This window comes from Molothrus aeneus, chromosome 4, assembly GCF_037042795.1.
Source record: "Molothrus aeneus isolate 106 chromosome 4, BPBGC_Maene_1.0, whole genome shotgun sequence".
Lineage (NCBI taxonomy): Eukaryota > Metazoa > Chordata > Aves > Passeriformes > Icteridae > Molothrus > Molothrus aeneus.
Genome location: NC_089649.1, coordinates 23,342,118 through 23,357,700, shown reverse-complemented (window position 1 = coordinate 23,357,700; position 15,583 = coordinate 23,342,118). Strand labels below are relative to the sequence as shown.

At 39.8% G+C, this 15,583-nt stretch overlaps 1 protein-coding gene across 1 annotated transcript in view; it reads left to right on the top strand.

The window, feature by feature from the left end:
- Window positions 1-15,583, top strand: part of TSPAN5 (tetraspanin 5) — an 82,440-nt gene that overhangs the window by 43,120 nt on the left and 23,737 nt on the right. Inside the window, exon 2 of the mRNA XM_066548069.1 lies at window positions 14,797-14,847. Coding sequence (XP_066404166.1) covers window positions 14,797-14,847 — 51 coding nt within the window. The remainder of the gene's footprint in view (window positions 1-14,796; window positions 14,848-15,583) is intronic.

The following is a 15,583-nucleotide window of genomic DNA, read 5'->3' as shown; positions in this document are numbered from 1 at the left end:
TTGTAAGCTGTGGCAGGGTGGTATGTTAATTTTCATTATGAAGTGAGGTTTTTTGCAAATGAAGACTTACCTTGATGCTTACCATGCAGCTCAGCATACTGTGCATTGTACGTGCTGAGAATAGCAGGAGTTTTGGTGTAATTCCAAGAGGATTTCTTCACATGGGCAATTTTCAGCATCATTGAACACAGGAATAAAAATCTCAGTTTGTAAGATTAACTGCAGAACAATTATTAGGAAGGACTCAGAGCCACACACTCTAAAGAAAAGAAAGGAAAAAATGGGAAGGGTAGAAGAGTCTGAGATCCAGGTAGTATTTTTGTTAGTGTCTGATCATATTTTGTCTTTTAAAGCCAGAAAAAATATTCTGATCAATATGAAAAATTTTATTATTATATGAATGTATCGAAGTTCTGGTTTTGCATTTACTAGTATCTCTCATTGCCCTGGAAGACCGTGCATGGTGGCAGAGATCTTTTTTCCATAGCTCTAAATGCTTGCGTGGGGCCAGTATACACATACGTGTGTTTGGGGTGATTTTATCAGCTGCCTTACTGCCTTCCCCGTGTGCACCTGCAGTCCTGGGGTGGCTGCATTCCTCAGAAAGCCCTCGGTGACAGGATTTGGAAGAGTGAATTAAGTAGAAAGTATAAGTCAGGCTTAAGCTGAGCTCTTAATTGCACTGCTTCTGTCAGTGGAGGTTGATCCACAGAATAGCTGTCTCCTTACTTTGGTGCAAACCTCCAGGCTTTTCACTCCTGTCTTATGGGAAGGCCGCATAGAAACACATGGGAAGTAGCCAAAGAAGTCTCTTGTGCATAGGACACAGTATCAGGCAGCTTAGGGTCTTTGGTTGTGCTCCCATTTATTGTTGATTTTGTGGCAGAAATAGGAAGGATCTGTTTGTGTTACACTAATTAGTGAGATCTGTTGAGAAAGAAATTGATGTGTTTTATAAGCATGTATGAATATCGGGACTCAAACTGGATTAAGTTATTTAATATTTGCTGGGAACCGAGAATTGAGGGAATCCTTCAATTGATGAAAAGAACAGAATCTGTATTTGGGAAACCTCTTTATTTTGTCTTCTCCAGGGAATCTGTGATCTATAAGATGCCCTAATTTTTCAAGAGGGATAACCATTTAAAAAAAACAACTGTGGGAGAATAGGAAAATACAGGTAGCTATTCTCAAATGAAGAGGTTAATCAATTTCATTAGTAACACTGATTGCATGCAATTTTAGGAACAGAAAATCTGGTAAAGCAGGTGGACATTTGTTAAACTTTTTCTTTCTAAAATAAAAATACATTTTAAGAGGAGATGGAGCAGGTGGCTTCAAAGAGAATGGTACTGTTTTTAGCCTTCTAATTCTGTGATGTGAATTAATGTCAACAGAATTAAGGAAAGTTTACCGGTTTCCCATTATGCTTTTTTGGTCCACTTCTCAGTTTTAACAAGGTAATTGTAATAAATTGTTTCTCTTAAGTCAGGCACTGTGGACATTAGCAATTATTATGGAGAGAATTTTCAAAAGCTTCTAGTAGTTCTTGGCTACTGTTAAAGTCAAAAGGGAAATAGAGGGAATTGTGCCACAATTTGGTATGTTTGTATATCCTGGTTGTTGTGCATCTTTTGCCTGGAGAACTAAAACAGTGTATTTTTTTCAAACATTAAATAAAAAAATTAGTTGTGTTTCATGCCCTTAGATAGATAATAGATGCAGTGTCTTATGGGGACAGACAGCTCAGCCAGCAGCCAAATCTAATCTCTCTTAGTCACTGGAACGCTGTGGAGTGTGGGCTTTCTCCTTCTGCTGCTTCTTTCGCAGCTCCAGCCTCCACAAGCTCTCATGGCTGACTAGAAGCTCTTTGTTTGTGCAGAATGTGATTATGTTGGTTGAGAGTGCAGGGGCTTGTACATGTTACAAATTGGGGCTGATAAGTTCCTGCAGCACAGCCTCAAACATCCGTATCTTGTAGGAATTGTGTAGGAGAGGCAGGAGTAGGAGCTCCACCAAGTTGGTGATAGACCAGACTGACAGCGTAGAAAACGATGGATGGATTTGTTGTCCTGCATTGCTACATAAAAATCATATATATTGACTGTAATGGCAGGCAGGGCGGCAACCCCATTGCTTAATTTGGGACATATCATTTCAACTCATAGAGGATTTTTCCTTCTGCTCTGCCGGAGGCAAAAGCTGGTAGTGCTAATTACCGGATTAAGTGGAGGAGAGACAAAAAGCAATCCGTGGTGTCTCTCTGTCTTCACGCACTCTGTTCCCCTTGCTCGCTCTTTTCAATGCCCTGAGGGTGCCTGCTGTAGAGACTAATTGCTCGATTTGGTGCGTCGAGAGAGAGGATGTGACACGCCACCCTGCACTTGTGTGTGCTCTGCCCATTTGGCAGTGACAGACACCAAGCAGAGGTCATGTGAGGGCAGCCAGAGGAGCGCGGCCGTGCCGGGAACGTAGTTCCACTACACTGGGCTCCTTTCATGCCTGCCGTGTGAATGGGGGTCAGCTGTACCAAATGTCATGGAATAAGGTGGTGATTTTATGCAGACACATCTAAATGGGACGGACTGAAGAACCCCACCCCACACTGGAAACAGTGTGTTGTGCTTTCAGGGGAAGGAAGGGGCTAATAATGAGTGACTTGGGAGCAAAGCAATTACGGGCCTGATCCTAGAAAACCCTCTCACTTGCTGTTTGTGTGACAGAAGCCTGGTGATTTACTTGGGAGACCAAGAGTTCAGCAGTCACAGATGGAGATGTTGAAAACGTGTTCCTTAATAAAAAACCCTTGTCAGTCTAAGGAGTTAGGGGCCGTAATCTTGTATGCTTCTGTTTGTGTGTTTGCATTTAAGTCTACACTCTCTGGGCTGCCTTTTCTTCCTAGCTTTGTTTAGAGTAAAGTGTAGTTAATGAAGGTGCAGTTTTATGCTGACATGCCCAGCCACATACAAAGTGTTATAGGTCCATTTACAAAAATCCTGAGAACCCAGTTTAATTGGTGAGTGTTGGTGGAGACTCCTATGGGAGTTGTAGCCCATGTGCTTTAACTCCTACAGCTGGACACTGCCAGTTGCAATGGGACACTTGAAAGAAGAGCCCGCAAAGATTTATGCTATAGCTGTACTGGTGGTGTTCGCCATTTTACACTTTTGCAGAGATGGTGGAAGTGAGGGAAACCTTTAGAAAGCAGCTACATTCTTTCTGAGAATGTTGTGTTAAATGTCAAGTATTTTCTCTTTCTGTATTCCATCAACTTGCTAGCTCACAGATTGATGCATGCAATTCCAGGGCTGTCTTCTGTTGTGTTTCCAGTGAATAAATTTTCAGCTTATAGCAGTTATTTTCTTAGTCTTTAAGTATATGATACTGTGTTTAGATTGTTAGATTTCATTCCATCTCTATGTCCCACATGTTCAGCCCTCCTGCTGTTCCAATTTGTTTGTGGTCACCTTTCTTCACCATGTGAGGGAAAGGACATGCGTAGCTGGAAAGGATTCTTGCTGATAGCTCCATAGTCGTGGTTACAGCTGTGTGTTGTTGAAGACCTCTTCTCTTACCCTGTCTCTGGGTAGCCCAGTGCAGGGTTAATTGCAGTGTTTGTGCAGTAGGGAAGGACCAGATTTAAGGTGTCTTTGTGTTTCCTGATGTTTCAGCTCAGATAAAGAAATATCTAAATGTATGCAAATACAGTTAAAGGAAAGCAATTCATGCTTTGCAAGGTTTCTCATGTCCTTGTAGTGGATGAACAACAGCATAGGTTAATGGGGAAATTTTCCAGGCTGAAGTGTTTTGAAATGGAAGAGAGGCAGGCAGAGCATTCTGGACTTTCCTGGGCATGTTTGTCAATATACAAATAGTTTCAGTTGCTTCAAAGAGGATCAGTAAATGGAATTATTGAAAAACAGGAAAAATGTGTTTGATACTGCTTTTTCGTGCTCAGTTGAACTTTTTGTTCTGTTTGCATTTACTTCTCAAATTTAGAATCAGCTTCCAAATATACTTGCTCTTAAACAAAAGCAAGGCTGAAAAGCAGGAGAAGCTGTCTTAAGAGTGGTTTCCTTTCCAAACGTTTTTCTGGGAAAACATACCTTTCAAGTTGGATCCTTTCCTGTTGCTTGTGTTTGTCAATTAGTGGCTGAAAAGTGAAATTCTGATGCTATTAACTTTGGGTGAAACTTAAGCATTATTTTTCAGATAAGGGAAATAAGTTGTTTTTTTATGTAGTGTTGTGCCTGCCCTTTTGTGTTGCAAAATGTTTCTTTTCTAGCATGGATTAAAGTTACATTGTAGGCGGAGAGCTGTCAAGATTGGTTTGGCAGTTCGATGCAGCGAATGTTCTCCTTTATGCTCAAGTTTTTACCCTTCCTCTACCAGGGTACCCTCTTGACATTGGTGTTTTTAGCAGGAATTAATTTTCCCCGTTCTCAGCTGAGATACACCTTCTTTGCTGTATAAATGCATTATTAGAATTATCTGTTAGCTAATACATAGGATTATCTGTAGTGTGGAGTTGTACTTCTTTATAACATGAAGCCTTTTAAGTAAAGTTGAGGAAATGTCGTGGCTGGTGCTTTTGCCCTGGTTTCTATCCCAGGTTTGTTAAAACATACATTTCTTGATCTCTTTCTATCCTTGCCTGTTTTATTTGTGCTGAGAAATCTTCTATCAGGAGTGGTCAGGAGGCTTTCTGAGCCCCTCAGTCTGACAGAGGTCTGCTTGCCCTAACACATTGCTATTCCAACAGGATTCTGTGGGATTCTTGAAGGCAGTGCTCTAGAAAGTCTTGTTATCTTCCAACTGATCAAGCCAAGTGTACTGGGTTTTGCCTGGAAGGCTGGAGTTGAGAGTGTGGATTGCGGATGTCCCTTCTGAGATCCTGTGCAGGGTTGACTGTTCCATGGGAAACAGCTGAAGTTTTAAAATGAGTTTTACTGCTGGCACTCAATAGCAAAAAATAAATGCTTTCTTTTATTCACTTTTATAACAATGTCCAGCTGGGCATGGAAACTTACCTAGTATTCATATTTCTATAGTTAAATAACTGTTTTGTGTTGCTCATGTATTTGGTGCCTTGAAACCCTTCTGGGGCTGAGCAGAAAGAAAGAAAGAAACTTTTCCTACAAGGAGTAGCAGTTGCTGGATTAAGTTGGAGTGATGGGTGAGTGCATGAAGTCAAACCAAACCCAGTCTTTTGTGCACAGTTGTTGGGGATTTTTTTGTTGGGATGATGTTTTGAAAAAGTGGTATGCAAAGACTGACTGCAAGAGCACAGCTTTGCAGCACAAGGGTCTTAGTCACTTGCTTTTTATAGCTTTTCTTTTAGGGAGCCATCTGCATGTACTGCAATTACATTTCCAGATCCCTTAAAGACGTTTTCTAGTCCTTGTTTTACTGCTAGGTGTCGGTGGAGCAATCAACTGTTAGTGTTTGTGCAAAGCAGAGAGGGTTTGTGCAAACAGTAGGTAAGCTGGTGGATTCATCAGGAACTACAGTTTATAGAAATAATGTAGTTCAAAGTGGCAGTAAAATTGGGAATAAAAGTTTGGACTTGCAAGCAGATGAGCGTTTTATATGATGTAGGTGATATTGCTCATACTGTTGGCTAAGCTGAAATTATATGAGAAGAGTAGGCTCTGTCATAGGGAACTGGAAATCTTCCAGTGTAGTTCTGTTTTTTCAATGCGTTTATTCTTAAAGCAGGTTTAACCCTCAAAGTAAATTGCAGTGATAGCATTGTATGTGTATCTTCAGCACGAGTCCAGCCAAAGTGTCAGCAGCAAGGCCACCCCAGGCTGTTAAACAGGGGAATCTTAACAGAAGGGGAATCTTAACAGAAGTGAAGAGGATTTTGTCTGCTTGTTTAGTCAAGCCCCCGGCACCTCATTTGAGAATGACAAACAATAGAGATGCTTTTGGTGTTGTCTGCAAACCAGACAAAGGGTCAGCAATCTGTTTCATTTATACAAGCAGCTGGTTTATAGCTGCCTTTTTTTTTTTTCTTTTTTCTACTGCCAAAGTGTGGAATGTTTGCCTGGGAACAAACCCCTCAGGTAAACAGCACTGTGACCATTTGTTGCCTCCGATTTGTTCGATTTGTTCCATGTCGCTTGTGTTTGAAAAGAAATTAAAATCACAGTTTTGTTTACTTTGCCCTTGTGAAGTGTGCTATTGCAGAAAGGACAAATTGATGTCAATTCCTGCATATTTTACTTTTATTGGAAATTGGAAAGATATAGTATAAATACAGATACTAAAGCGTGGGTTAATGTCAACATAATTAAAAACATAGCTTAATTTGGTGAATAGACTTATTTAATCTATGTACAGTAACCTCTAGAATTAGTAAGAAGCAACACTGCAAGACAAAATGCAGAGCTGAATTAACTTCTGGAAAAGAGTTTCTCAAAGTTCTTTCTGGTCAGCAGACATTGAGTGTCTCTGGAAGCTGCACTCAGAGGTTTGTAGAACCATTTCTAATACATAATCTGAATTTTTTACTTCTGGGCAGTTAGTGTAACACTCAGGAAATGGTGATATTGGCTAAAAATACTACTCTGTTCAAGACATTTCCCTCTCTTGCAATGATTACAAAATGCCAAGCGATGAAGAATTTTGGTCAGTATTTATGCAACATGTGTCTTGTAATTTGTGTGTCCAGATTGCTGATAGCAATTGTACATGAGTATTAGAAAATAATTTAGATACCTGCCTATTTACATTTGGCTTTTTTTTTCCCCCCTACATCTCCCTGAAAAATGAAGTTGTGCATGGGCTTGGCTTTTGAGGTTCTCCTTTTGTTTATGTTGACAAACTACTACTGGCCTCTGTACACCTTTGTAAAGTGAAGTCTTGGTAGGCTGTCAGCTCTTGATAAACCCACCACAGCCCTTCTGGTGTCTGCTTCTCTCCTGCATCACCCCACATTCGACGTAAGTTGATTTATTTCATGCATTAACATATACCATGCATTTGGGCATTTGCCACTAGAGAATTTGTAACTCTGACTCAGATGAGAAGTGTGATAAGCTATACAAGCACATCATATCAGGGCCAGGACTTTGGACACCTGAACATGGCTTTTGGCATGCTATTAAATTGCACTGACTCACTTCCTACCTTTTCAAGCTATGATTTCTTCATATATGTGGTCCCAGTAACTTTCAAATGGTTTTGAGCATTTTATTGTGGGGGACTCTAGAAAGAGAACCAGGAATGAGCATTTGGTGGAGGGAAGATGCAATAAAGCTGTTGAGAAAGTTCCTAGGAAAAGTTGTGTGTGTGTTTGTATTTTGAGGGTGTGTTCACCGTTTGCTTGATGCTCACTCTTTTCTGTGCTAGTTGTTTTTTTCTTTTTTTAAGTAGAAAGAGAGCAAAGTTAAATTTGCCGCAAGTTTTTCTATAAAGCTGGTGGTGTTCACTTGCCTCTGTCCAGACTGCTTCAGTCTTCTCATTCCTCCCTCATCCTCCACGTGTTTGCTTCTCTGCAAAGCAAACACATGAGAATGAATCTCTGACATTTGAATTTTCCTATGAAATCTCTGAGAAAGAATCTCCTATGAAACAGCCTGGGATGTGGCAGCTTGTGTAGCTGGGATAGAAGATTTTGGGACTCCCTCTCTGCAGCCTACAAGCACAGCTAGGAGCTGAGACTGCTTTCCCAAAAGGAAATGCTGAGCATTCAGGGTATCCTGCTGCGTTGACAAGCCAACTTGTTTGTGTTTCCTGGCTCTGCACTCTTGATGTTCTCAGCTGTTCAATCAATTGTGCAGGCAATGTAAATGCCCATTTGTTACTAGGGAAAAAGACTAGCTCAAATTGTTTCTGTTTGCTGTATCAAATGCCTGAAGTAGATGGTACAACTTTACTGCTTGCAACTGGAATGAGTGAGCACTTGTGTATCAGTTTCCTAATGAGACTGAATGTATTCTCTGGATTTTTGTGGGTGTGGTGTTACTTTTCAAAATTTTAGTGGAACAGCGGCTTCAGGAAAAGAATGTGAAGACTCATGGTGGGGATGCACCTAAATGGTCTGAAGCTCAGGTCGGGGGGTTTGGGGATGAATAAAATTGGCACAACAGCAGGAAGACGACAGATAGAAGAGGCCTAGCTGCCCTCAGGGGCTGGAAGCTGCTAACCCTGGGCAGCAAAACAGACCTGGAAAATGACCCATTTGCAGTTCTGCTTCCAGACCTTTTCCCTTCACCCTGGCTTGAAGTAAAAAATGCTTTCTTTGCCCTTATACCTCTTCTTATACCTAACTTGTATGCCAGAATGAGAAGACTGCATTGTCAACATGCCTAAGATAAATGATGAGTGTAATGATAGGAGGATGTCAAATTCAGGTTTAAGGTTTTTTCCCAATTATCTAATTTTATTTTACACTTTTCTCCTGCATGTGTTTGTATTTTAAGCCCCTACTGTTTATATATGCTACTACAACACCACTTACATGATTTTTGGAAGGCTTTGCAAATAGAAAACAACTTCAGTCATGGATGTTGCAGTGGCAAGGTACGAGCTAGAGATGGGATGGTGTTGATGAGAACAAGGCTGGATAGGAAAAACAGAAGGACATGTAGCACTTACTGTAGTTCAAAAGCAAAAGCAGGGAAGAGATCTTTGGAAAGGTGTGTACAGCAGGATTTCTCAGTCTTTCTGCAAAGTCTTTTGGGCTCAAGGAGAGCCCAAAGAGAGAGTGTGGTGAAACAAATTCCAGTAGAGAGTAAAAAGAAGAGAAAGAATGGAATCTATGTGAGATGAGTGTACCAAAGTGACTGTGAATGGAGGTGTCCTGTTACTTCAACTCTAGGCTTTTTGAATGTTTCTGTGTGGTAGCGGTGGGGTATTTACCTTAATGGTCTTTGATTTTTGTATGGGGGAAAAAAGGTACTAGTTTTAGGAAATGAGCTAGAAACAAAAATGTTAAAACTCCCAAAAGCTTTTATTGAGGAATTTTAAAAAGTGACTGGTATGTTAAAATTTTTTATTCTTTAAAATAAATCTGCTCCAAATTAAGTATTTTCTTTAGGTATCAGGACCTGAGTTTGAAAAGTCTCAGTGTGCATTTGAAAAGAGTTAAATTTATTTTGTCTAGGCTTGAGAAGAGTTGTTCAAAATTTGGAGCAGGGGAAATAGGGCATAATTCCTTCTCCTTTTTGTGTTTTCCAGAATATCAAGTTCTGTGGACAAGAGGAGAGGGACTTTAGTCTTAAGGGACTCTTGCTCCAAGCTGATTGGCAGTGCATACAATTGCACCACCAGAGAGCAATAAAAAAAATACGTAGAGCAACAGTAACAGAAAGCAGATGTCTTGCTTTTACAATTCAGGAACTGGAAAAGACAGTAAGAAACTGATGGCAATTGACTCTGCAGTGGGGGGAATATATATATCTTGCTTTCTAGTCAGATGAAATGGAAAACCCCATACTGGTGAAAACAAAACATACATTAACAGCCATAGTGTCTTGCTCTGAAAATGGGGGTCATGTGTGCTTAATTTTTCATTAGAAAACATCATGCAAAGGATCCTTGCAAGATGGAGCAGACAGCTTTTCTCACTGTGTTCTCAGGTCTGTTTTTCTCCTTTGGAAAATTCTATAAAAATCAATCAAGCCTCTGATTTAGCTGAGAAAAATGTGTGGAAACTGGGAAATCTTTTAATTTTTTTTTTAATTCCACATATGTGGGTTTTGTGTTGGGAAGGAAAAGATTTTACCAAGACAGTTATCTGTGAAATATAGTATAAAGTTTTTTAGAGACTGCACATAAAATGGAAATAGGTTTGACATCCTGTATTCTATGTCTGAATGTTGCCATGAACTAAAATGGTAATTAGTCACCTACGCAGCATCTTCATCAGCACCTTCATTCACTGACTGTAGTACATGGAGTTTTCTTGCTGCTAATCTCAAGGCAAACAAGAAAGGGGCTTTAGAAGAGAGCATTAGCATAGATGTGCAAATGTATAGGTGTGCTTTGGGCAGTTTGCCTCTCCTTTCATCAGCACACTTTTTTAGCCACGTGAAAATGAAATGCTTTAACAATTTATGTTGAGAATGGAAAAGTCATTGAAACTGGGGCATATGGAAACAGAAACAAGAGCAGACTTATGGTACTTCCCTTCCATGTGATACTGGTTCAGGTGAAAGCTGTAGACTTGAGAGGATGTCCTATCTGTTCTGCTTGAGAGAATGCTAAGTGACATATTTTAAGCAGAGTACGCATCCGTGGCACGAAGGAGAGAAGAAAACTATGTGAAACTTTGATTTCTACTTTGGTACTCTTTCTCTGTCAGAGCTACTTAAAAGCAAAAAAGGGACAAAACCAACAACTAAATCCTTTTTTGACACAGACAAAACCTGACACATACATTAAGCTCATTTTTTGCCCTGGCTTAAAAAGCAAAAGGACTTATTTGGCATAAAATACTTGAGAGAAGCAGTGAGTATTGCAGCTGAAATAACTTTGATTGAGTCTGAGCACAGACTGCTGCAGAGGAAGTTCTTTGGGAAAAATTGTCCATTTGGGGTTTTAGAGTTCAGTTAGGAACTTGTCAGCACTGCTTTATGTATGTACAAAGCTCAGGTACTGTGTGTTTCCCTGACTGTATTTCAGGATGTGAACTGCTATACTTCATGTTGTCCTGATCACCACTGTGCTGTTGGTAAAATACTGTACCTTCTGCTCTGTGCTGTGCTGCTTGAATCACAGCAGGAAGCCTTGCTCAGTGAATAACCTACAGCATACAGGAGCACTGTAGTGCCCGTAGGAATCCTGGTAGTCTCCATGCTAACTAACACCATGCACAAAATTCTTGTGGCTCCTCAAAGAAGGGCAAGTTGGGAGTTTTTCACACTGCCAAAATACAGGACTTAAACACCCCCCCAAACCCCCCCACCCCAATAAACCAGAAAAGCTGTAGCCTGAAAGCTCTGGTTCTGAACCCTGACAGCTTTGGCAGGCTTTGGCTGGTGTGTTTGTGTTGTCACAAGGAAGGTGAAATGAGGTGCCTGCACAAGGCTTCCACCTCTCACAAGTGTTTAATGTAACCACACTTGAATGTACACTGCTTTATGCATGTCTCACATTAACCTCTTACTGCTTGGCTGCTGCTGTCGTCCTTTTACTTGAAAACTGGTGCCAAGTTATTTAAGAATGTCAGCTGAGGTGCAAAATTCCTTATGTTTAGTAATGGCTGGTCAGTCTATGATTAAGTGCCTCTCAAAGGTTTTCTGGCCTGTTAGTGTTTGCCCCAATAGTCTTCAAATGCAGTGCTGTGCTGTGTGATGATGCATCCTTACCAAAAAAAGAATATTTTTCCTCCATGCAGGCAAGACTGAGAATAAATTATGTATGGCTTGAAATGCTGGTCAATTCAGTTCAGAAAACAGCATGTGAATTTCACAAGCATGCTAACAAGTACTGCTACACCTTCTACTTTTAAATACATTTAATCTTAATAGAAAAGAAATATAAGAACATTTGGGTTTCATTTGTGAATAGAAAACTTATGGCTGGGAAAATACTGCTATGCAATTGTTTTTTTTTTGTAAGGCTAATGCTCTAGAGAAATGTTTTAATATTCTCCTGAAAATTATTATATAAAAAAGGAAAGAAATGAAGGAAATCAAGATTTTGCATGCTCTGCAGCAGTGACCATTTATAGTTAGACCAGATGGTCTTATTAGATGTCTGTGGAGAATTGAGGCTTTTTCTCTGTAAAATGAATTGTTGATAATGAGGTAAACTTCCACCTCTTTATTGCTCACTGGAATTTCTTCCAAATAATTTTAGGCTATGCAGGAGTTTCTTTCATAATAGTCAAGAAAATCCAAAGTTAATCCTGGTGAGAGGTGTAAGTCTTCTTATGAACATCTGTTTTCTGCCAGTGGGGTTACAGAGAGCGTTCCTGGGTTCCTGTGTGCTTTATCCCCATAGCAGGCTGTGTTTGTGCCAAGGTGGGCCCTTCCTAGGGTGTGACTGTAGGGGCTTAGGTGAGTGGTCTGCCTCCCTCTGTGTTTTGTCTCAAGTGGAGCAAGTAAAGTTTCTCCAGGGCAAGAGGCATTTAACCAACAAAACATGCATGCAGCAATCTTTTCCTGATTTCAATCTCCCAATGAGTGTCAGTGTAAAAACTTTCTGAGCCAGAAGCTGCATCAGAATCACATTTCAATAGCTATGGGCCATCTGTTAATTACCTATTTTTTTTCTGCATGCCATTAAGCTTTTGATTTCCACAGCATCCTGTGATAGAGTTCATGATTCCATTCTGAATCTTTTGTCTCCTAATGGATCTTGCTCATTGTTCTTCATCTGCTCAAAAAAGCATTTCTGGGTTAGGATATGGAGAGGACAGAGCAGCATGTAATTTCTTATCCTTTTGGAAACTCAGAGAACTGAGAACAGAACTGTTCTCTTAACAGAAACTACACAATGTTGTTTTTTAGGTGTTTCAGTTTAGCACAGTACAGTCTGATCACCCAGTCTGTAACCGGGGTGAGCTCAGCCTGGCTTGAGACCTGTGTAGTTTACTCTAAGTCACCTTTTGCAACCCATGAGGTAATCTTACCCTTGGGTCTCAAGTTCTGCTGAAGGATCAGGGCACGTGACTGGATTAAATTTATATAAATTTAATCCAGTGAAGCTGGGCCAGACCTGCAGCTGATACGTATGAATGTAAAGTTACATTCATATGCATTGATCAAATACTTCCATTTTAGTTTTCCATGCTTGTTCTGTTCAAAACAATACTAACCTGTTCACAAAACATAATGTTTGGTACCTCTTTACAAATAACAATTTGCCACTTCCAAATGTAACTTACGGATTTTTATAATATATAACTCCCCCCTGCCCCCCGCCCTGTTCCTTCAGCTGTGGTGACTTTGGCTGTGTAAGAAAGAAGGAAAGGAGCCTGAAACGGCAAAAAAAGCTGCATTTGTCTGAGAGAGATTTGGAAACTTGAACAGCTTTATCTCAAGTTTCAAATAATCACTGCAGTCAGGAAGATTACACACAGTCTTTTGGCAACCTTTATACCCATAAAAAAAGAGGCAGTTTTGATACAGGTAAGATGACCTTTTTTTAGCTTTTGTATGGTGTATTAGAAGAGGCTGTACTGACTTTCTCAAATCCACATCTTGTACTTCATAAATAATTAAGGCTGTTGAAATAAGACTTTCTTGACCAGCAGTCTTGCTTTCTATCTAAGAAAAAATTCTATTTATCTTTTGTTAAAATGCAACCAAGCCTGCAACAGTTTCCTTTGAAGAATGGTGACTTCTAGTATTGTTCAAATTTACAGTCATGACTCTTCAAGTTGAAAAGGAAAAGTTTTGTTCCCAGTATGCATGGTCCTTTGGATAGCTGGCACAACACACTTGGAGGAGAAAGTTACAGAAATGCAGGGGGTGTTTGGGAACTTCAGGGCATTGTAACAAGTGTATTTCGCTTGATAATGAGTTACAGATATCTTTGTAATACAAAGCTTAAATTGCCCCCTCAAAAAAAGTGCTTGTAAGGAAGGACTCTTTGTTTGAAACTGTTGAAATCACTTCTGGAAAAGGTTTTAAAGTTTATATTCCTGCCTCCTCCCACTTTTCAACAGAAAAGCACTTCTGTTTGCAAAAGAGAAATCACAAGGATTGTTCATTGTTTACGCAGATCTTAAGAGAAAGGGTCTTTATGTGCCAGAATAAGTCTGTACACTGCAGTGTAGAGAAATGACAAAGAAAATCAGTTTTATGTTTGAGCAACCTTCCTATTGCATGCCCTGAAACTATAGTGAAAATAGTTTTCTTTTTAGTTGGCACTTATAAAATCAGATATGCAAGTTGGGCAGATGGACATTTAGAGATGTGCTCATACATCTACTAAATGTTTTCTAAACATGTTACGTGATTGATACTGTATTGTGCCAAATATGCACTAATGATGTTGGGAGATGGAGTGCTTATTCTGCCTGTTTTGCTTGTTTCACTGATCATTAGTGTAGCTTTTGTATGGAATCCCTGTAGATTTGGAGGGAAATGATGCATTTAAAATTATTTAGTGGAATGGAGAACATGGATGTAACAAAATCAAAGATGGTTGTTCCCTTCTTCATCACCTTCTTCATCATGGGGGAAAGACCATCTCTTGAGTTTGGTGCTGTTGAATCCCTTAGGGGAGAAAGGAAATGGATCTTCGCTTATGAAACAGTCAGTATCAGAAAAGCTATCAAATATCAGCTGCAGGGCTTTTAAAAATTTTTTGTCTTTCAAACCAGTATTATTATTTTTCTTTTTTTCTGCTCAGAAATGATGGGTTATTTTATATGGACAGCATTGCTAAAACCAATAATAAATGTGCATTTAGGATTTTTTTAAACACTCTCTCACTGGGAGAGTGCTGAGAGGGCAATTGCTTTGTGTAGGCAGTGGTGATGCAACAGTAAAATAGCAAACAAAAGTGTTGTTTGACTGTGGAGTTTGCTTTGAGTCCTGCAAACTCAGAAAGAACCTTGTGTGCTCAGTACTGATAAAGTGGCACCTATTGCACCTACTGTTCCTGTGTGGGACATCACCAAGTTCTGCAAGTTTTAAATTCTTCAACTGAAAGTAGTTGAATTGTAAAATAAACCAGATATGTATTGTAAAACTCTCACTGAGCGCCCCTCAGTCCTGATAAAATTATTATCCAACAGAGTGGATGAGTCAATATGTATCTTTAAAAAAAAACAACAGACAAAAACCATCACTGATTTCTAATTTCTGGTTTTTTTTTTCCATTTTCCTTTAGTTCCTTGGCATAGCATTTCTTGGGATTGGATTGTGGGCATGGAATGAAAAGGTAAGTTGAATATAGCACCAAAGTTTGTTTTTCCTCTTTATCTCTCTTTTTCTGATGAAATATTGAAACAGTAATATACTGCATATTTTGTGTTCACACACAGTTTCTATGGGAACAAAATCAAGCCTCTCTGTCAAATAAAAACCTTAGGTTGGGTCACTTAGAGGAACATGGTTGCAATCTTTCCCAAAAATACCTTGGCAAGAAATGGTGGCTGACACTTGCCCACAAACTAATCATTTCAATCCTCGCACACTGGCTGCAGCTCAGGTACCAGAACACCCTGCTGGGGCAGTATGGGCAGTGTGTTCCAGGAAGGGAGGGAGAGCCTGCATGTCTTAGAAGGCAGCTTCCTGAAAAATACCCAGCTTTGCATTAACATAGCAGGTAATTGCTGTTCCTCTTAAAAAAACAAACCCAAAAAAAGGAAAATCAAGATGAGCCCTGAAAAGCAATGCAAACCTGAGGCAGAATAACTGTTGTTTTTTCTTGTGCAAATGAAACTGGCCATTGAACACCCTTTGTTGCAAGACTCTAAAATCAGCTTTGAAATGGGAACTGTGTGTGTGTGGAGTGAGGGGGCAGGGAAAGAGAAAACATTTCTGAACCAGAGCCTAATTTTTAGTTTGCTTACTGCAGAAATTGGGAAAAAGATAAAATGTCAAGGCATAATTTACAAAACTAGTCAGTATGTCTGGGTTACTGGATGTAGAGTTTGGCTTGCTAAAAGATAACA